The sequence below is a fragment of the Lepisma saccharinum genome, chromosome 1, assembly GCF_977018435.1.
Source record: "Lepisma saccharinum chromosome 1, izLepSacc3.1, whole genome shotgun sequence".
NCBI classification, from domain to species: domain Eukaryota; kingdom Metazoa; phylum Arthropoda; class Insecta; order Zygentoma; family Lepismatidae; genus Lepisma; species Lepisma saccharinum.
This window is the reverse complement of record NC_139229.1, coordinates 219597422-219620935: the sequence shown is the minus strand read 5'-3', so window position 1 is coordinate 219620935 and position 23514 is coordinate 219597422. Positions and strand designations below refer to the sequence as shown.

The 23514-nt window shown below is 37.0% G+C and overlaps 1 protein-coding gene across 4 annotated transcripts in view; it reads left to right on the top strand.

The window, feature by feature from the left end:
* The window catches only part of Sms (spermine synthase), a 79229-nt gene that overhangs the window by 12531 nt on the left and 43184 nt on the right, over positions 1 to 23514 (top strand). For all 4 annotated transcript variants that reach the window (XM_083112146.1, XM_083112145.1, XM_083112148.1 and 1 more), the window contains exon 3: positions 8294 to 8514. In XM_083112146.1, the coding sequence (XP_082968272.1) occupies positions 8294 to 8514 (221 nt within the window). The remainder of the gene's footprint in view (positions 1 to 8293; positions 8515 to 23514) is intronic.

Sequence of the window (23514 nt, the reverse complement as noted above, 5' to 3'; positions counted from 1 at the left end):
AGAAACCAAGACTAGTAGAATGTAGGACAAAAGGATACTCAAGATGGAATTAGTTTTCACATCTTTGCATTATTTCTTCGATGGCCAAGAGCACCTGCAGGGGGACACAGAGGGGCAATTGCTCCCCTCGATCTCAAATTTTATGAAAATAAAAATACATTTCGTAAAATTTTCTTTGTTGCTTCACTCGCAATATCTGTTTTTCTTACAGTCTTGTCAAGTTCAGAGCCATTGTTAGGGGATGGCAGGAGTCGGCCCTGGGCGTCGAACAATCGAAATGAAAAATATTGTAAAAGAGAATGTCATAGCCCCCTGTGAAAATTTTTGTGCCATATTAAATCAATATTGTCTTCAGTTTGCAACAAAAAATTGATCTTATAGTTTTTTTGATTGCTTTGCTTGCAATTTTTTTGTTTCCTGTAATGCATTATAAATTACCAGAGAGAGAAGTTATAACTAGGGAATGTAACTTTATGTGCTAAAAAACTCAGATTTTTTTTTTGTGTGTCATAAATGTTGAAAATATGTTATAGAAACAGGAAAATATGTAACAAAAATAAGAAACATTTGGTTACAAAAACAAAATATTCATGCATTTTGAACACCTGAAATTAGTTTCTAAATGCTTACCTCTTAGTGAGCTATTTTTTGGAAGAGTTGCAGTGGCTCACCATAGTTTTTCCAAATTCTCCATTGTAAATTCGTAACGATTATCTCTAAAAAAAAAACATCTTATATTGTGAGAAAGATCGCTCCGCGTCACAAGAAACAATTCTTGCATATTAGAAGCACGAAATGTCACTAACCCTGAAGTTTTCCTAAGCTTCCTCTACTTCACCTTGCTCTACTTCACCTTCCAAAACACATGCAATTTGGCACAAAGTTTGTTTTTTACCAAAAATTTCTGTACATTTAGACATTAGCACTTGTGCGTTCTTTCAGTTTTGTTTCTTCCACGGAAGCTGCCAAAGTGTTCGCGGACGATTCAAGCTTTCGTATGGAATTGGAGAGAAAGGACAGTTTTGTTGAGATGTATGGCAGATTTTCTTTGTCGAGATCATTTACAACACATACAAATTTTTCAAAGTTCGGGGCATAATATACAGCTGCATACAACCAAGTGCCCCATCACGTAACTACAGGTGTAGGGGGAAGTGGAACCTCAGGACATTTTTGTTTAAAAATGTCTATTCTTCTAGGTGACTTGATAAAAACTTTCTTCCTATTTGAAACCAGTTTATCGGCATTGGGATAAATAGCTCTTATCTTTTCACATATTCTATGCAACGCATGAGCCACACATGTAACGTGCACCATTTTGGGGTAGCTAAAGGCAAGGCCTAATGCAGCTTTTTTCATGTAAGCTGTTGCATCTGTCACGAGGAGAAGAACATTGTCAAATTTTATGCCTTCCAGCCACAATAGCTACATTGCTTCGTTAAAAAGCCTTGCTATCATTACATGTGTAGCCCCAGTTAGCGCTCTACACACTATCAAATCATTTTTCGTTGAGACAGTTTCGTCATTATTTAGCACTCCCACAATCACATTTCTCACTTTTCTACCAGTGGAGTCTGTAGTTTCGTCAATGCATAGCCAAATATTTTGATGCGCACATTGTGAGCGAATATGTTGTAAGGTTTGCTCGTAACACCTGTGCAGATATGTTTTTTTGCAACATTAATTCATCAGGCAGTTCGAAGTTCATATATTTCGCGAAAAAGTTTCGTAAATCAGGGTTCTTTAATTTGAGCAGTGGAATATCTGTGGTCACAAAAGCTCTGCACAAGAACATTGAACAAGTGGACAATTTTGAAGGTTCCCCAGAAGTAGATGGAGTTTGTTGCCCGATAAGTGCCTATCTGCCACTCAAATGTGGTTGGTCAACTGTGATAGATTTACCACACGGTTGACTATATAACACTTTGCCATCAGTTGAAAACACATCCTTATATACTTTACAGAACTGTTGCAAATGAGACGAAACACTTGCCTTAACTTTTGGCATATCGCACGAGAAAACACACACTGCTGCACAAGCACCGAATCAGAACATGACAAAAGCAGAAACACACTCGAAGCTCTACATTACATTGTACGTTTGCCTCATCTGGGTAATATTTTCCCCCAATAGGATCGTAGGCGAGGTGCCAGAAGTCTGCTAGTGAGCGTGTTCAAAGACAAAACAAACGTAGCACTCCATATGAAAGAGGTGTGGAGAACAAACATTTTTCCTTCGAGGATTTCGAGGTAGCTGAAATCAATGAGCGATTTTATGTATTTAAAATGAAAATTCGCAAAGTATGTATTTACATACGGAAAACTGGATTATGTAAAATAAAATTTGCTGTGTTGACATATAAGGCTATTGTCGTATGTGTGACGCTTATTGCGTAAATATTCTGTATGGTTTATAAGACCTTTGAAGTTGTCAAAATGTAGGTAAAAACAGATTGTGTTTTGTCTTGTATAAATGGCGTTCATTATAGTTTGTTGAATGGAATTTTGTGATTAATTAAATAATGTTGATTTATGCGTGCATATCATTTATAATGTATTCGACACCTTGTGTGAGATCTGCGTGTGTTTCAAATACACAACAGATGTATTAAATGGCGACGAGGAAAATATTTAAGGGCGTAGTACAGATTTAGGTGAGTTTTGGTCTATGATTAATTGGATTTAATCGTTGCGGTAGGCATCATGGCGTATGTGCCAGGATTTGACAAATATGATCCAGATGAAGGAACCATTAACTCTTATTTGGAAAGATATGATAATTATTGCCGAGTTTTCAACATATCTGAGGAAAGCAAAGCTCCTAGATTCATATCTGTAATTGGCGCCAAACCTTATGAAGTGTTACGCGAGTTGTTCTCTCCAATACTACCAGAGAAGAAATCGTTCAAAGAAATTTCTGATAGGCTCATTTCTTATTACAATCCAAGTAGTAATTTTATAGTGCAACGCCTAAAGTTAAGAAAATGTACGCAATTGGATGTGGAGAAGGTTGAAGATTTTACAAGAAGGCTCCGAAAGATAGGTGAAGCATATGGATATGGTGAGTTTTTACCTATTGCATTGTTTGACACGTTCGTGAGCGGTTTAAAGTCTGACGTTATTAGGAAGAAAATAATAGCAGAAAATATCATGGATTTCCAGAAAGCTTTTGAGTTAGCTAAACAAATGGATAAACTCGAGTGTGATATGAAGGATTATTACCGTGAGGTGAACTTACAAGGCACAATGAATATTAAGTGCAAGGGCAATGACAGAAGATTTCATGAAGCGAATAAGGTTTCGCGTAAAAATGAGAATGATTCCAAATTTAGCAATCAGCAAAGTAATCTTCATGGTCAAGGTAATAATTCAAAATCATATAAATCAAAGTCCAAAGTGCAAGGGCATTATGAAGGAAGTTTTTGTTCGTTTTGTGGGAAGCAAGGCCATAATTATGTGAAATGTTATAAAAGGATTAACATTGAACGTAGAAAATCCACAAATTATGAACTCAATAACAAATTTGTTGCTCATACAACTGAGTTAGAATCCGCACTTAACTCTGAAGCTAGTCCAACAAACACAGCTGCAACTCAAGATTTATTTATTGCCACTATTTTTACGCATTCTAATGATACTCAAATCAACTTTAATAGTAAAGTTGATAAAGAAGAAATCGTGGATCATGCATCCAAACTTCAATCATCGCTACATGTGGTCAACGATTCGGAAAATGATATAAAAGTGTGTACAAGGGAACTAGATTCCAACATTAACCAGCGTACATATTTAATAGATATTTTAGGAAGAAGTTGGATTCAAATTATGATACCCAAGTTACATTGTGAATTGACTGAAATTTGTGCAAGGGGAACTTGTTCTCCGCAATCTGATATTATTGCACACAATGTCACAAGAAATAATGCAATGAACTCTGATGTTCGTAATGTCAAGCATATATTAAATAAATGTGGCAATTGTATAAAAACTAATAATGTACAAGGGATCGTTGATATTATAAAGGAAGAATTTCATTCTACATTTGATGGCGATTTAAGCTTGCCTATAAAATATTTTAGAGCTGATATTCCATTAAAACCTGACGCAACTCCAATTTTTAAGAGATTTTACAATGTACCTTATGGAATTAAAGATAAAGTAAAATCAGAATTGGATAAATTTGTAGAAAATGGCATTTATGAAAGAGTTGACACTAGTGAATGGGCCAGTCCGATGGTTGTCATTAAAAAGAAAAATGGAGATTTGCGCATTTGTTGCGATCTAAAAAGTACATTGAACAAATATGTAGAAAATGCTTCTTATCCCCTACCACTGTTAGAGGATATTTTCCAGAAAGTTAGAGGAAATGCCGTATTTGTTAGTTTGGATTTACAAAAAGCTTATTGGCAAATAGCTTTGAGTGAAAAAGCAAAAAGGTTGCTTGTAATGAACACACCATGGGGATTATTACAACACACAAGATTACCGTTTGGAGTTAAAATTTCGTCTCAAATATTTCAGAGTAATTGAACAGATATTGCAAGGTCTGCATTATGTAATTCCATATCAAGACGATATTCTAATTTGTGGCTCTGGACTGAATGAAACGGTTAGCAGATGTATTGAGGTCATGCACAGGTTAACACAATATAACGTGAAGGTTAATTTGGAAAAGTGCAAGTTCTTTAAATCATCCATTCAATACTTAGGATATGAACTTTCTGCGGAAGGAATTAAACCTTGCCAGTGCAAGATTGAAGCATTGCTTAATTGTCCACGTCCGCATGACGTGAAGGAATTGAAGTCATTTTTGGTAGGCATTAATTTTTTTCGAAGGTGCATTCCAAATATGGCTATACTGATTCCAGCCTTGTACAATTTATTAAAGAAGAATGTGCATTGGAATTGGAGTGATGACTGTGAAAGTCAGTACAAAAAGGTTAAGGAAGCACTGAAGTCATCCGAAACTTTAACTCCGTTTGATCCTAGCAAGGATACAGTAATCATATGTGACGCTTCGAGCTATGGTCTAGGAGCTCAGATATGCCATAGAATTAATGGGGAATTGAAAACAATAGAATGTGCATCTACTACTCTTTCACAACATGAAATGGCTTATCCTCATCATGAAAAGGAAGCTCTTTCAATTATATTTGCCGTGAAGAGATTTAGAAAATATATTTATGGAAAGCAATTTCAAATATGGACTGATTCACTACCCGCCAAACAACTACTTCAATATGGAAATGCTATACCCATTATGGCTTCATCCAGGATTCAACGTTGGTGTTTGTTCTTGGCTAATTATGAATATGAAATTGTGTACAAGAAGAATGTTGAAGTAGCGGATCTGTTGTCGAGGTTGCCATTGCAAGGGGAAACAGTTGATATCGACGGGATTCAGTTTGTAAATGCAATCAAACTCACGGATCATCTGAAAGATGTCTTCCGAAGTTTGCAAGAACAAGATGTGATGTTGAAACAGGTCAAAAGGTACGTTATGGAAGGTTGGTCAGAATCTAAGATTAAGGATCCAAATATAGATGCAAGTGAATTCGAAGTGCTGAGAAGAAGAAGAAATGAACTACAATGTGAAGAAGATATATTGCTGTGGAGTTCTAGAGTTATTGTACCTAATTCAATGAGGCAACAAGTTTTGGAGAAAGCTCATGAGAATCACGATGGCGTAGTTAAAATGAAGTTACTATTGCGTGAAAGATATTGGTGGCCTGGTATAGACAAATACGTTGAAGATTACGTAAAATCATGCAACGTTTGTAATGCTGTAAAACCTGACACCAAAAAGAAAGAATACAATGATTGGAAGGAAGTAACTAAGCCGTGGGAGAGAGCACACATGGATTTTTTCTATTTTCAAGGAAAAGTGTTGCTTCTCGTTGTTGATGCATTTACAAAATGGCCAGAATATGAAGTTGTATCTTCTACATCATTCAGGGATGTAAAAGGATTTATGTCGAGACTAAGTTCAAGGTATAATCAGCCATACACCTTAGTTACGGATAATGGGCCTCCCTTCCAATCTGCAGAATTCAAGAAATATTGTGAAGATCAAGGGATTGCTTTGATGCATTCACCAGCTTATCATCCGGCTAGTAATGGACAAGCTGAGAGACACGTACAAATTATAAAAAGTGCTCTGAGATGTAAATTGTACGAAACTAGAAAAGAGGACAAGCATTTTGATTTAAATAATGCTTTGCTGGATGTGCTACATTGTGTCCGAATGGCTCCAAACACCGTTAATTTGAAATCTCCTGCTGAAATGATGTATGCATTTGAGCCGAGACCGAAAGATGATATAGGTCGGTTGCAGGATATTCCTGATAAAAGCAAACGCGAGGATACCAGAGGGGGTGTCAAAGTTTGGGTGAAACTTGCCAACCGAGAGTCCAGTGATGCATCCTATGTTCAAGGTGAAGTTGTCCGGAGAGCAGGGACATATACTTGGTATATTAAAGTTGGTAAAGATGTTAAGTTAGTGCATGGGAACCAGATAAAATGGAGAAATGTGAGAGAAAATGATAGAGGATATCATCATGATAGTGATGAAACAGGCGATAAGAATAATGACGCATCTTCAGAAGTCCATGAAGGAAGATATTTAGATGCGAATGATACGTTTAAGGATTACGAGAGAGGAGACAATCATGAAGTGGTGGAAGAAGCTGCAAGAGGTAACATAGATTTAGATAGACGTGAAGCAGCAGAGTCAAGAGTGTTAAGGAGAAGTCAGAGGCAAAGAAAACCACCTGACAGATTGGATTTGAGTGATTATGGTTAAAAGAAGTAAAGACATAAAACCAAAATTTTGCTAATGCAAAATTTCATCCGACGCGGGGGAATGTCGTATGTGTGACGCTTATTGCGTAAATATTCTGTATGGTTTATAAGACCTTTGAAGTTGTCAAAATGTAGGTAAAAACAGATTGTGTTTTGTCTTGTATAAATGGCGTTCATTATAGTTTGTTGAATGGAATTTTGTGATTAATTAAATAATGTTGATTTATGCGTGCATATCATTTATAATGTATTCAACACCTTGTGTGAGATCTGCGTGTGTTTCAAATACACAACAGCTATGATCAGAATTTTGGCAAAAACTAGGGGGTCTTATCTTTTCGCAGAAAAAAACATTTATTTTCCTAAAATTCCGTTCCCTAGTTGTAACTACTAATTACTTCAGACTCTTGGTGCTAAACAGTTTTGCAGGAAAAGGGAATTTATCCAATTTGTTTGAAATTTGGGATATTTACTAATTTGGGCCTCGTAATCACGAATCTGCACTTAAAATTTGGCGCTTATTTGGGGACAGGTGAATCCGGCCAATTTCTAACATGCCTTTAACAGGGACTCTATAGAGAAAGCCAGGGAGCCAGAGCGGAGCAGAGGCGGGGCCACATTAGCAGTTGGGGGCGGTAGGTCAATTACCCCAGGGGCGGAGCCAGTAATCGGTGGGAAATTTTGAAATCGAGGGTGTAGAAATAAGAACTTAATTTATATTATTTTGCTATTTCCACGTGTGGGCGCCAAATTTTAACTGCAGATTCGTGATTAGGGGGACAAAATTAGTGAGTATGCCGAATTTCAAACAAAATTGAAAAATTCCCGGTATTGTAAAATCGCTCCCATAATATGTATGCACCCATCAATGCAATGAGACTAAAACAGTGAGATAAAAAAGTTTTTCTTTCCCGACTGAACTTTCATCAAGGCTTTTGCGCCCCTATGTGAAATATATATACTGTTTATTTGAACTGAATTAGAATTTTTGAATACATTGGAATGACAAAGACTCTTTATGATGTTAATATATTTGTGTGTGGCAGGGGGTGAGAGGGGTTAATAAGTAATGTTGTAATAGAGAAATCATCTGCTTGTACCCTTGAAGTTTAGGAATTATACTTAAATTTTATCATAGTCCCTTGAGTGGCCACCTTGAGGAACTGTTGTACCGGTAACACTTACCTGAGCTTCATGTAGGATTCATCGTATCATGCTACGCTGCTGTGCAAACGTGGTGCTGTGTAATAATTTTCAGTAAAGGGAGAAATCCCACACCAAATCCTTTCCAACTTTGATGGCTGATATAGGAACTATAATGTTTGAAAATCAACATCTCAGTTTTTCTCCCCATCTTTAACATGATAGCTTTTTTGGTAAAGAGTTAGGTCTCAAATACAGAGTAGTGCTGCTTAGTGTGTGTGTGTGGGGCAGGTGGAGGGGTTAAATACATAGATTGTACTGTAAGTTCATGTGGAAATTTTTTTTTCAGTTGAGAGGAAAACTTTACAACAGAATGTAGAATCTGCTCTGAAAGATTACATCAAGAATTTGAAGGAAGAAAAAGTATATGAATTAGATGGTGGTTTTCTTGCTTTCTTGACTGGGCAGCGTGGCAGCTTTATCACCATCAGAGCCTTCAAGCAAGGTCTTTTAACAATCAACATTGAATACTACAAGAGTGATGAGGAGAAGCCAATGCTAACTTTTGAGGTATTTTGTCTTTCATGGACAATAGGGTTGAAATCTATTATGAGACCTATTTAATTGTTTTCTTCAAAATATTATTCGTTTCTACTTGAATTAATTAACAGTTTATATACTGTGTTTGCACTTTTTGCCCACAAGAATATACAGTATTACAGTATTACATATATATATATATTAGTTATAAGTAGAGCAATACGGGTGCCAATGTATTGGTATTGTCCCATATCTTGGCTCTTGGGTTGAGAGTTAGATGTCCACAAATTAGTTTTGGTGTTCTGTTAATGGAAGAAATGCACATTCTAGTGACAAATGCATATTGTGGACCAGAAGATCAATACTGGCGATTTTTCAACATAGCTATAACACTACAACACTGCTATAACTTTTCCCTTTGTCAAGCTGTAACACACACACACACCACACACACACATACACACACACAGGGAAGTTATTTAAGTATTTTACCGTGAGAGTGTTGACCGCTCGGCGGCCCCGTCATGCAACAGGTCCCGGAAAATTGTGTTACAGGAAGTCCGTAACAGAAACTGCTTGTTTTGTAATGTTTCCACTTTTCACAATTATAGTTACAAATTACAATTGAAATAAGCACGTACCTTGTCGCAGAATGCTGGAAAAGGTGTCCTCCCAAATACAAATATTTCTAGCACCTTATTTCTGACATCTAATCTTAGATTAGACATCGCTACTTTATCCTCAGTTGTCGTGAGAGTGCCGGCAGCTTATCGGGGGAGTTGTCAGCCGCGATTCAGTTGTCAGTCATACTTCAATTTGAGAGAGATTGTTTTATCCTGGTTTCTTATGACTTGAACGTAATACATTTATATTCTACATCAGGAGCATCATAAATAAGAATATAAAAATTGTACTTAAATTCATGATTCATAATGGCACCAATACAGTGCTTTTTTTTATATTTTTTTACTAAGATCACGACAGCCATATAGGCTACATGGTGTGAAAGATTGTAGTAGGAGCCAAAGTGTCACAATTAACGGAACTATGCTCATGAGGTAGTGCATATCTTAAGAAAGACACTGACAATCAATGAATCTGAATGATGTTTCAATGAAAGAGGAAATGGTGGTTTTTTGAAAGGAGTTGCAATGTGAGTGTAAAACTTCACTTTCTCTGTTTACTACTGAACTTCTTGCAGAAAACATGGATAACTGAGCAAAACACAGGGAAAAAGTGTCTTCAGGATGCAGAAGCCATGAAAAGTGGTGTAAGGATATTTGAAATTTAGATACTATGTTGAACTAGAGCTTCATTTTGAATTGAGATTGTAAATAGAAAGGAACTTGATGGTGGTTCATTGATCAGTCTTAGTTTACAGTTTTGAATGAGTTAATGAGTGTGAAATTACATAAAATACAATTTTCCTTACACATTATGTAAATTTTTATAAGTTTGATCTTTAAGGGTCATTCCATGCCAAACCATCCAATGGTGGTTGCATGACCATTTTAGAAAAAAATCATTTTTAGTACATAGGTTTGTACATGTTTCTAGATATCAAAACCAATGTTCAAAAAATAAAATATTGTCTTTAGTTCTCCTGGGGCAGCCATTTTTCCAACATGGCGCATGGCTTTTTTTGCTCTTGTAGCAGTATACAGAAACCTTAATATCTCAAAAACCATTAAAGCTAGAGACCTGAAACAAAATTAATTTAGTGGCTAATGATATTCAGGTATGTTTTGCTTGAAATTGCATCGTAAGTACGAAAATTATGGTGGAAAATGGGGTAACAATAGTTAAAAAATTGCATATTTAAGCCCGATTTTTTTAATGAAGGGGTTTAGTCTAAGGCTTGGTGTTTTTTTCATGTGTAGACCTACCTGCAGGGTGTCTGTAAATAAAATATCAGTGCCTAGAAATGCACCCCTTTTTTACAGCATGGGTTCAAACATGGCCGTTCATTGAATTTTGACAGTTTTCGGAGTTAAATATCTCAGAAATTTGGTACATAGGAAGCCCTTCATGAACCTAACTCTCAGTAAAAATCTCAACTTTTAGATTCAACTCGTTTTGGTCAATATGAGGTAACGTATGTCACCTAATTTCTGATGTTGCAAAGTAAGGTTAAACTACATCCCATACTTAAAATAATGAAGTCTTTTCTTTTTCTTTTTTTAAATTTGGGTTAAATAAAGGCTCAGAAAATATAGTAACATAAGGTTTTAATACTTGACTTACCAGAAATTACCTTGAAATTACAAGGTATGACAATTGAAAATCTGCGAAATTTCATTGCAAAAGGTTTGATTTTTTAGGTATCCACGACCAGTTGGTATTGTCAGCTCCAGTTTCCTATTCATTCTCTTTGTTAAATCAGGCAGGATTCTTTGTTCTTTCACTAAGTTCCTAAGTATTTTATCAGAAACCTTCAGTTCATCACATATTTTTTCTTGACCGAGTGGTAGCAATCAAACTGATGATTCTGACCTTTTCAACATTAGTTTTTTGCTCATTTACATTTTTCTTCTTATAATTTCAATTATATGATTGTAATGGTCACCCAAAGGATTGTCACCCAAATGTAAAAAAGAAAAAGAAAAAACTTCATTATTTAAAGTATGGGATGTAGTTTAACCTTACTTTGCAACGTCAGAATTATAGGGATATTTAACCCCGAAAACTGGCAAAATTCAATGAACGGCCATGTTTGAACCCATGCTGTAAAAAAGGGGTGCATTTCTAGGCACTGATATTTTATTTAGACACCCTGCAGCTAGGTCTACACATGAAAAAACATCAAACCTTAGACTAAACCCCTTCATTAAAAAAATCAGGCTTAAAAATGCAATTTTTTAACTATTGTTACCCCATTTTCCACCATAATTTTCGTACTTACGATGCAATTTCAAGCAAAACATACCTGAATATCATAGGAAGTATACTTCATTAGCCACTAAATTAATTTTGTTTCAGGTCTCTAGCTTTAATGGTTTTTGAGATATTAAGGTTTCTGTATACTGCTACAAGAGCAAAAAAAGCCATGCGCCATGTTGGAAAAATGGCTGCCCCAGGAGAACTAAAGACAATATTTTTTTTTAACATTGGTTTTGATATCTAGAAACATGTACAAACCTATGTACTAAAAATGAAATCTTTCTAAAATGGTCATGCAACCATTTTTTAAAAAATTGCTTCATTTGACATGGAATGACCCCTAATAAACAGTGTAGTAACCAAGATTTAATGATAAAATTGTAAAGAACAACTACAGGGTGTTTCAAAACTCATGCAACTCATACTTTGAAAATGTATTTCACGAAAACTGTAAGAAATATTTACACCAAGTTTGCATTATTATAAAGCCTCGTCCATTGAGATATTTTTCAATGCTTAACATTACAAGTTTACTCCATACAGAATATTAAATTAATAACTGGTGGAAGGCAACATTAACATTTTCCCAGAAATGCACTTTTGAGTGAGAAAACTACAGTCAACTCTCGATACAACGACCTTTCACAGTTCCTGGTAAATGGGTCGTTATTGGAATTTGCACCAATTTTCATCTTAAACGGAGCTCAAACAGACACAAAGATTTCTAGGAGACTGTAACCATTTATCCTGGTAGTTATACAACCTGTTATGCACAGGCTGCAATTTGTAAGAAGTAAAATAAAACATGAAAATGTTTTCACAAAAAAGGATTTAAAATAACGTTATTTTCTTTTAATTGGGCACAGTCGTCGTTCTTCCACAAAAATTCTAGTTCATGGGAAACCTTTTTGAACTGAGACCTACGGAAAGGAAAACAATCTCTCGCTTATTGCAAGCGAAACTTGAATAATCTTGACATGTGTCACACTGGTGCCAACAAAAGTCTGGAGATAATCGGGCAGAATAAATGTTGGATTTAATAAGGTCTACTAGAGCATTGTCTGTTACAAGATTAACTGTTAAGATAAGATCTCTCGGGAAACACAACACAACCTATCTAGGCACCAGACAAAAAAAAAAGGGGCTGTAAATTTCGTTCTGGTTCAGCTCTTTGCTTCAACAAACTTCTAATGCATCCCCCCTCACCCATTCCAGGGAGCAGTCCAAACTCTTCCTCGACTTGCATTGTAATCCAGCCTGAAAGAGGAAACACGCAACTTGCGATCTGTTTGCATTAATGTTGGATTTAGGAGTATTCTCGATGTCAAACACCCCCACTCCTCCAAAAGGTTTCACATTGAATTATTATTATTTTTTAATCGGTCTAAGCTTATACATTGAACACTCCTTCCCCACATGAATGGTTCTGAAGAAATGCAGAGATAATATTATGTGTATTTCCTTTCAACACTGTTCTGAGTGGTCAGGAAGTTTATTCTTGTGTCAGATGCAAAATAAAATTTACAGTTTTGTTTATCAGACTGGTGGGCAAGTGCCCACCCAAAAATTCCTCTGCCCACCCGATTGGCCACCCAAAACAAATTCAAGAAGTATTAATAAATATTTAGGAAAATACGAATGCTTCAATAAAAATATATTATTGTTATAAATATTGTCGATATATAAAAGCTCACAAATTATCATCCCATAAGAAGTTCCGCTGTCTTTGGATTTACATTAGTTTAGGGAGTAAGATAGCAAAAATTGTAGCAAAATATGACTAGGGATAATACCTATTATTATTAATTAATTAATTATATTCCATATTTAAAACTTGAAGCACAAGACTTGTGATCGAGTTAACACTTCTGTGACTACAAGTAGTATGTAATTACAATATCTATCTACAACCAAAGTGCACTTTTCGCGAGGTGGAAGTACAAAATCATACAGGAAAAATATCTTCACATTTCTTCCATATAGTATGCAAAAGAACTTTGATTCATGACTAGGCTTCTCTCACCTAGCATTTTGGGTAATGGGTGACTTTTTTCGCTTGTGGCAATTGTCAGAAACTGAAACTGTTTCCAAGGATTTCAAAGCATTATGAAGAAGAGAAACTCCATTTGTATGAAGGTAAAGTGAAAACAGGAGAAGAATTGCCACATAGCTACACTGATCAAATGTCTTTTTTTTTTTTCGTGTTTTTTAAACGTGTTTGTTTTCTCAATCTCTAGGCATATTTCTACTGAACCACACCGAGCATATATTTTCCCTGCATTAGTCAGGTCATGATTTACTTCAGCAAGTGATGACATTGATTTTTCAATGTTCATTTTGCACATATTCCTTTATTTTTACAATTTTTAGTTGTATTTTGTGTAAAAATTCAATTTTTTTTCTGAGGAAAGTTCATTGCAGATAAAGAATGAACTAAAGTGCTTTAAAACTTTTCTAACAAGACATTAATGGAATAGAAAGATTCATACAATTTGGAATACCCCTATACGGAGGAACAGTGTGGGAGGGAGACCAGCAGTCGGTAGGTAAGCCAAGGCTCTCAAGGGCTGTCGCGCCATGGGTTATTATTATATTAGCAAAGTAAAAAGATCATTCATTAAGCTTTAACGAAAAAGGAGTGTTATTTTCAGTTAAAAACTCGTATTATTAAAATTGTATATTCAAAATGATTAATTTGAATTATGGATAAAAACTAAGAAGTGTTTCTTCACTGTTGTCGGGGTTTATCATACTTTCTGTCATCATCCTTGAATGTTTAATGTTTGGGGCATAAACATTGTATCGCAAAAAAAAAGTCAAGTTGTTTCGTTTCGGAAAGTAAGTCAGTAGTAGCAAATAAACATGGACAGTTGAAACATGCGCAACTGTAAATGTCGAATTTTGGCATAACTTGCTTTCTGAATCTAAAATGCTAAAATTACATTTCAAATAGTTTTGCTGCTAGGCTGCTTCACCGATTCCCTCCATGAAGAGTGAGACCTTGCCCCTCCCCTGAAGACTGCATTAGTTTCACAAATAGGAATACTGCTTGTAGCCTTCGGTGCCTCTTGCATTTGTAAAGAATTTGTTCCATACTTTTCATAATTGTCGCATGAATTAAGCAATACTCTCTAATCTGCCACCTAAATGTTAACTTTTCTTCCACGTTACACACTAGACTGAATTTTGTAAACTAACAAGACTTTGGCATCTATACTCACATCCCCTGTGGACCTTGTTTTGCGATCTGACCATGTGCGTTTATGACTGTCCTTTCATCTATTACATCTTATCACAATTCAACACAACTGCCGAAGGCTGAACTTTTATCAGCTGTGTGAAGAAGAAAGAAAGTACCCTTTCTTTGCGTTTCACCATGCAACAGACAATAATAGGGGCAATATTTCCTATGCAGACAACAGCATTAAAAAAAAAAAAATATGACCTGAATTCTGCAATTATCACATTGCCGTGTATACCAGTGGCCGAGAATGAGCTGGGAAGAGGGGGGAGTACTTTTTTCTTTCTTGTCCTCTGGTTTCTGTTTGTTTTCAAGAATGTATCCAGAACTGGTTGCCCATTTTACATGGCAAAGGAAAGGAGAAGAAGTCCACATCCACCCTCGCCTGTAATCAGCCTGTGTGCACACACAAGCAAGAAAACAATCTGCATTGCACCCCCCTCCCACCCCCAGCCCTACTTGTTTGCTGAGAGGAAAAGAGGGAGAAGTCACTCAGCCAACAGAACACTTTTTTGGCATATTGAGGACATCGGCACAGTTATGAAAATGTATGAAGTGGGAAACTGGAGTTATGGTGCACATAAGATCAAAGTAAACTTTTGCGAAAACCTGGATGACAACACATTAAGTGGGTTGAGTAAAGCTACCATTTTTTTCATAACGTGAAATCGGGACTTTTTACTACTCTATTTCTATGTTGCAATGCATGACCGCATGTGTGTACACATAAATGATACACCTGACTAACATGCAACAAACCATTTCTTGCATGTTATATTTTTCTATATCTTTCGCAATCAACAATGTTTTGTGGAAAATGTGCATTTGTATGTTTATTATGACTAAGTAAACACTAGAAACTTAAAGAAAAAATGGCTTGACAAGAAATCGGGACATTTTGACATCCTGAATAAGGTCAGAAAAGTTGGGACACACTGAAAAAAAGGGACTGTCCCGACAATCATCAGGACCTCTGGTAGCCTTAGGGTTAACAATCTTCAGGTGGTCTATGATGCTTTGATTATCTCTAACAGTTTCACTTTTTTATGCAGTGTTACAGGGAACAAAGAACACGTTTTGAATGAAAGAGGTTACCGGAAGTTGTCGGCTACAAGGCCAAGAGTAGCTCATTCACAGGAATCTGCTGAATTGTAGGTCAGAGCTGGATAGATGGGCCAGACTTCCAGGCACCACACGTCTGTATTTTGGAACATTCCTGAGATCTTATCTCATTTCTCATGGTGGTGTATTTATCGATGAAAGAGCTTGACCTGCCTTACATATTGACAAAGACTGCAAGTCCAGCAGTCATTTCAGGTTGCTCCCCCTCCCCCCCCCCCCTTTCGAGTTGTCAGCAACTCTTAGGACAAGGAAACAAGTCAAGGTCAATTTAAAATAACATCCAAGCATATTCGATCTCTTCTTGTGTATCCAAGAGCAAGTAAAATCACAATGGCAAAACAAACCTGGCATGTTGGGTAGCAGCCATCGGCTGCAGGGTAACATTGGTGCACCTGGGGGGGGGCAGATGTCAAGTGTTATTGGATATCACTCAAGCGCGGTGTTGTGCCTATTTTCAGATCAGACCCACTTGCTAGCAGTAGAGTGCTTGTGAAGGGAATGAGTGTAAGAAACTTATTTTTCGGCCGATTTCCTTCAATTTTTGAACTTTTTTCCAAATTTTTCACGGTTCCTGGGAATAGGGTTGTTACTTCGAGAGGGTCATAGAATCGAGAGCCAACTGTATGTAAGAAATTATTGGAGCATCATAATAACATCCAAGCATATTCGATCTCTTCTTGTGTATCCAAGAGCAAGTAAAATCACAATGGCAAGACAAGCCTGGCATGTTGGATAGCAGCCATCGGCTGCAGGGTAACATTGGTGCACCTGAGAGGGAGAGGGGGGGGGGGGGCAGATGTCAAATGTTATTGGATATCACTCAAGCGTGGTGTTGTGCCTATTTTCAGATCAGACCCACTTGCTAGCAGTAGAGTGCTTGTGAAGGGAATGAGTGTAAGAAACTTATTTTTCGGCCGATTTCCTTCAATTTTTCAACTTTTTTCCAAATTTTTCACGCTTCCTGGGAATAGGGTTGTTACTTCGAGAGGGTCATAGAATCGAGAGCCAACTGTATGTAAGAAATTATTGGAGCATCATAATTACAAGTCTGACGACTGATGCCACGTCAATATGTCATTTGCAACCAACAATGTTCATGTGCAGCATTTGATGAATTTATGACTGGTGATTTTATGGGTTGAGTGAAGAAGTGGCATTTTTGGGACATATCTCTGTAGGTGGCAACACTAGCAGGTCGAAATTTTGTCACCAGATGCCAGGGGCGGCGCCAGAAATTGTCGACTGGGTGGGCAGAAGCTCCTTATTGATAAATTAGGGTGGGCAGTATAAATGTAAGACCATATATACAGAGCATTCCCTAACATTCGCTACGAGACTCGGCGGCAAGCAGCCCGGCATCAGCGCTTGTCTTTCTCGGTAAACGGGGTCCGCGACAGTCGCTAGAGTCGGCTATTAAAATTACAGTTTTCATATTGTGTACTAACCTTGACTACAGAAGGTGTTGAAAATGATGTCCCTCTGCTGCAACACATTCCTGGCATCTCCGAAGGAAATTGGCATTTACACGTGCAAGTTCGTCTACTGTAATTCTCCCGATTTCTCGTACAATACTCTCTTTTAACTCACGGATGGTGTGCGGATTGTCCCTGTATACTTTATTTCCCCATTTTTCTTTCCACTTTTATTCAGAACTGACCCTGTTACTCTAAACTTTTTTTTACGAGGTTTAATATAGTGGTCCTATGTGGAACGGGAACACCAGGAAATTTCGTTGCAAACCGTCGTCGCACTTCTCCACAATTCCTCTTTCCGAAGTAACACTCGACAAGATAAATGCTTTGTTGCAATGTAAACTTTTGTGGTGCCATATTAAGCCACAATTTCAACACCCGGACACGAGACAACACAACTTCCGAGGGAGGATTATACTGGCGTCAGTCTGAAACGTCAACAGAAAGGGAAAGAGAGCGAAGGCAGGGAGAGCGAAAAAAACAGACTGTAGCGTGCGACTGTCGCGGACCCGTTCACTGGGAAAGACAAGCGCTGACGCCGGACCGCTTGCCGCCGAGTCTCGTAGCGAATGTCAGGGAATGCTCTAGTATATATGTGTATGTAAGACGCATGTATCCCTCTCTTACACTCCCGATTTTTCTCTTACTTCTTTTCCCTTTTCTTTTCTTGTTTTCCTCTTTATTCCTTTCTAATCTATTCTCGCATCTTGTTCCATTTCCTTTCGCTTTCTCTCTGATGGACACAATTATTTCAAGGAAGTGTTTACCCATGCACAGCCATACATTCTAATCACATTCTTTCATGCATGTTAATACAGTGAAAAAAATGTGAATTAGGTTTAAGCTTGTGTTGCAAATACAAGGCACATACTTGATTTTATGTATTCGGCGACAATGATAGAAAGTGCGATGGTAGACAATCGTGAAGTTTCTCGTAATTTAAATGCATGTTCCTGAGCATAGTATTTTCATCGTATGAGTTTTTGACTGAAAGAGGGTTTTCTTACTCCTTGGGGGTCACTTTTCTTAGCTTACAAGGTTTGTACAACTGATAAATCTATCTGAATGTTTGTAGTAGCAGCGATTGGGTGCCAACATTTGAGGGACAAGGACAATATACTTTTTCTTGGTAGAAAAGGCTTAGCATAAAGAGGCCATAGTGCGGGGGCAAAAAGTGGCAAAATGTGGCGGGGAAACTGCATCCTCCACTTCCCGGTCCTCCTAATCGCCACCACTGAATGTTTGGATTAAAATGAACGTCTTATTAGGAATGATTTAAAGCACACACGGAAAACCAATTCTTTGTTCATTGTCCATGAAGTATTCCTAGGCTAATGAAAGGCTATTTTGACAAAATATCATAAGTATTAAACAAGTAAGATTGAAAAATCTGTTCAGAATTGAAGAGATTATTAGCTAAGTTGCTATTTGTTTTCTCATCTGTCATGTTACGAATGCGGGAGAAGCAATACACGTATGGTTACATGAACATATTTTTTGAGGTAAAAAAATGATTTAGGACACAAGGAATTCATCGAAGTTGATCACCGTGCCAGTAATAATTCATCTATTTTTCATAGATGACTTGGGTTGTATGGTGTGACCATTTCGAACATGTCAACCTCTACCCTGTGCAGCATACCCTGGAAACTTTATTATTTCAGGGCAACGAGTCCCTGGCGCTTGGAACCACTGGCAAAGTAATAATTTATGAGGGTTTGTATTTTGAGTGTCAGCATGTGTTTGTTTTCGCCACTTTCATGTAATCACCATTGAACCTTATCGTCGTCATTATCAAAATTAGCAGAAAAATGACTTTAAATAAAACAAATCAACCACAACTTACTCTTCCAAAAATGGAGTTTCATTAGTCCATAGCTCTTAGAAAGTTGAGATGGTAGTTTCAATTGCACAGCCGTTCATTAGTGGCTCAAGGCAGCTAATTCCGCGAACAATGACGTTGTTTTCCGAAAGTCTCAAATATTTGTCTCAGGCAATCACCTTCTTAAAATGGACGCATCTTCTGTGGTGATAAAATGCCACGTTTGGTGCGAGTTCTTACTGGATATCTGTCCCCAATGGCATAACGCTGTCGCATTACAATGGAGAGGTTCCGTGTTCGACTCCCCCCTCCTCTGGTGGAAGCACAATGCACACGGGTTCGGACTACACGTTAAACTGTAGGTTTAGTCCTGATTAGCCTATCTGAACATAAAAGTAGGCTTAATAACAAACTAACAAAATCGTCTTCTGGATACTTCGTGACAACTTTTTTTCTTTACTTCAACTGCATCTACAGATTCTGTTGACATTTTCGGCTGATTCATGTAGCAAAATTTATGTGTGGGACGAGAATTTCTAAATAGGATAAGCCACTCATTAGTAATTGAATAATTCTGTAGCTTTTTCCATACATAACTGGTTTACTAAAATTTATTCACTTCAGTATTGTAGGGATTATTGTGATGCCTTCTTATTAGTAGAATGAATATAAAGTTGATATTTCGCATACCATATTGATATTTCAAGATAACAGGTATATAAAAATTGTAATGTAATAAAAAAGGGGACACTTCTGGAATTTCAATGCAGAGCTAATTAAAACTATATTATACTCTCTAGCATACTAAAACCCGAAGGTTTATAGCTGAAGCAACACAAGCCTTCCATCTGTCCCTATTTGGGGCCACTTCAATCCAATCTTTCCCATCCTTGCCGATTTATTTTATGTCCATCTCAACGTTATCCCTCCATCCTCGTCTTGGCCTTCCTACTGGTCTCTTACCATCAGGTTTCCCAACAAGAATCCTGTAAACTATTATTTCCTCTGCCATTCGTGCCACATGGCCTGCCCATCTAAGTCTTCTTGACTAAATTATTGTAAATAATAATAATTAAAAAGTCGAAATAATGTATTGTGTTGCCGGAGGAAGTAACCCTAAGATGATGTTTCTATTTGTTTGTTTGGAGATTATTTTAACCATACCCAGGCCGGGATTTATATACGTATGTGGAGGCCCGGAGCTGGAGTCCTTCTTAAGTTCACCCTCAATTCTGATCTAATCTTGATCATACCCTGCATAATTTTGAGCCTCCTAAGCCTACTAGCTGCTTTTAACCATGGAAGTATTAATTTGATCACAGTTTTTGTTTCAATAGCTCTAGTAATTACTTTCACTTTCTAATGACAAAATTTACTTTTTATGGGATGATAATATGTGAACATTTCATACATGTTATGAACACCAGAATACACTTATTTATCGAATCATTCATATAGCTATCTCCAAGTATATGTACTTATTGAATTTGATTGGGTGGGCAATCGGGTGGGCACAGGAATTTTTGGGTGGGTGCTTGCCCACCCGTGCCCACCCCTGTCGCCGTCCTTGCCAGATGCACCCAACATGTGCCTAAGTATTGTCCATACATTTACGTGAAAAATCATAAATCACGATTGTGTACCGAAAATTGACTCTTGAGATAATCCTAGGCTGCTCCTAGCTACCCTGAATTTTCTTTGCTCATGCTTCGCCATGACACGTTCACCAGTAAGGTTCAACGATGGAATACTAGTACATGTACATATGTGTACAAGGGCAAAATGATATCCACAAAATATATCAACTCATTCAAAATAGATGCACAATGACAAAATAATGTAAAAACATATAGACAGTATCACACCCTGAGACAGCGGTCTCAACAAGGGTTTAGGGTTCGAAACCCGACAACAAGAAGTCAAACAAATATGTCTGCACAGAGACCCTCTACAAGTGTTTGGGCGAAAATGAGTTGTGTACAAACGTAGGGTGTATTGCACCCCACACTAGTCCTCCACACGAACCTCATCCTTAAGAGCACCAAGGTATCTCGGGACCATGCACATAACAAAATTCAATATTGAAATTATCACTCAAAATGGCAAATAAGCAACTACAATCTCCTCAACAAGTGCCAGGGTACAACGAGTTGTGTATAGCAAGAGGGCCGTAAGGTGTATTGCACCCTACACAGGTGCCCCACACGAACCACACCCCAAGGAGCACCAAGGAGAATCAAAGCAAAGCACATTAGACAGTTATGCACTTCAAATTGCAAATGAAAAATGGTTCAGAATCTGGGCCGACTGGCTCATATTTATACTCTTTTCATTGCCACAGACGACTAGTATCAGAGTGGAAATTATATACGCAAAAGCATGTAAAAACAATACATAATAATAAAATGCACAAAAGACACAGTAACAGCACACAATTATAGAACACATTTTGCAATTAAAACATTCTTTAATAAGTGCCAGACCCCATTTCACAAATTTATTGTCCATTGCCAGGTGTTTTTTGAGACAAATATTATTGTGTATATTATTGATACACGCGGTCCCCTGAAATAATGTTTTGTTGTTAGAGCTTTGTGAGGCCATGTGCATCAAAATTATACACATTGATTTTATTTAGAATTACTTAATTTGCTTTCATTTTTAAAATTTTTATTAATTTTATTTTGTTTTTATTAAACAAAATCATACAAAATGTAATAAACAGTATATACTGGTATTTTATAGTAGTCTACTGATAGCATAGATTATCTAAAGTCAATGTAAAACATATATAGTTTACATGTATGGTTGTGGGAAATGTATTGTTTTTATAAACAGTGCAAGATAATGATAAAGTCACCTGTCAAATATCAAACTTACAAAATAATATTATAAATGTGTTTATGTTCAGCACCTTGACATAGCCACGTGCTTTATAAAGAAACAGTCGAAACACATGAATTTCTCCTCCACACATCCAGCACAGTTTGTGATAACTTGCTTTGAATGTCTTGCTGCATGTGCTCATCCATTAGTTTCAGCAAACATCTTGTAGCATGCAGAATAGCATCCTCTTTTATTTCCAACTTCCTTCAATACATGTGTACATCCAGAAGAACTTCTCAGATCATTGTTTTGGTTTTGTGTGACACCATGAATCAACAAAAGTGCCAAATTTTCATGGAAGTCTGTTATCTTCTTGAAAACGATGTGGGCATTTACAACTGCTGTGTTGGTTAGTAGTTCAAATACAACTTTCCTATACCACTTCACACCCTTTCTTATTCTTGTTGCTTAAGATGCCATCTGATCTGATACATCAGTAAAAGATTTTGCTGCATTATATTCCAAAATTGTTGATGTTTTTCTGGTTATTCCTCATTTGTTGGCCACCTTCATCATTTAGATGTAAGAAAAAACACGTCTCTTTGTCTCTCCATTTCCCAACAATAACTTTTGTGTTGCTTTCCAGAGCTCTCATTTCACCCTTTTACAATTCCGCTTGCACAGACTTTCTCAATGTTCCAACAAGATAAGTTTTTCTTTGCATTAGTTCTTGAGCCAGAGAATCACTAGTATAAAAATTGTCAGTATACAATGTTCTACCACATACAATAATGGAGCCATTATCTCCATAACTACTCTTGCAGACATCTCTTCATATTTAAGGTCTGTTTGTTTCCCACTATATACTTTGATGTGCCATGTGTAACCATCCTTTACACAAAGTTTGAATAACTTGAGGCCATATTTGTGTCTTTTTCCTGGTATATATTGTCGGATAGATAATCTGCCTCGAAATGGCACCAGGGCCTCCCCTATGGCGCAGTGGTAGCGTCATTGCCTTGTAATCAAGTGGTCCCGGGTTCGATACCCTGTGGAGGCACAAGTGGTTCGGATCCCACTTTAAACTGTAGGTTCAGTCCCGATTAGCCTTACAGTGCATAAAGTGGACTTAAAACAACAACAACTCGAAATGGCACCATCGTTTCATCGATGCATACGTTTTCACCAGGTGTAAAAACACTTTGAAATTTTTCGTTCATCAAATCAACCATTGGCATAAGTTTCTGCAATCTACTGGTTTGAGGTGCTTCGTTGTCAGATACATGAAACATGCTAAAAAGCAATTTAAAACTATTGTGTGACATGTTATTGCTTATACAGTTCTTATAGAGAGGTTTCGGTGACCAATAATCCCTAATGTTTAGTTTCCTATCAAGTCCCATCCACAAGATAAAACCAAGAAACATCATTATCTCGTCCTTACTTGTATCATGCCAATTCGAAAACCTTGAATGCTCACTGACATTTTCCCTCACAATACTATCTATTATACACTGTTTAGCATAACGGTTAGTTTCAGTAACAATCAAATCTAACACAGAATCATTGACAAATAGCTTGTAATAATCCAACTCACTTTGTTTACCTTCCATTTGTTGCACATCATCTTTTACACCGCCAACCTTATCAAACTTGAATTTATGTAA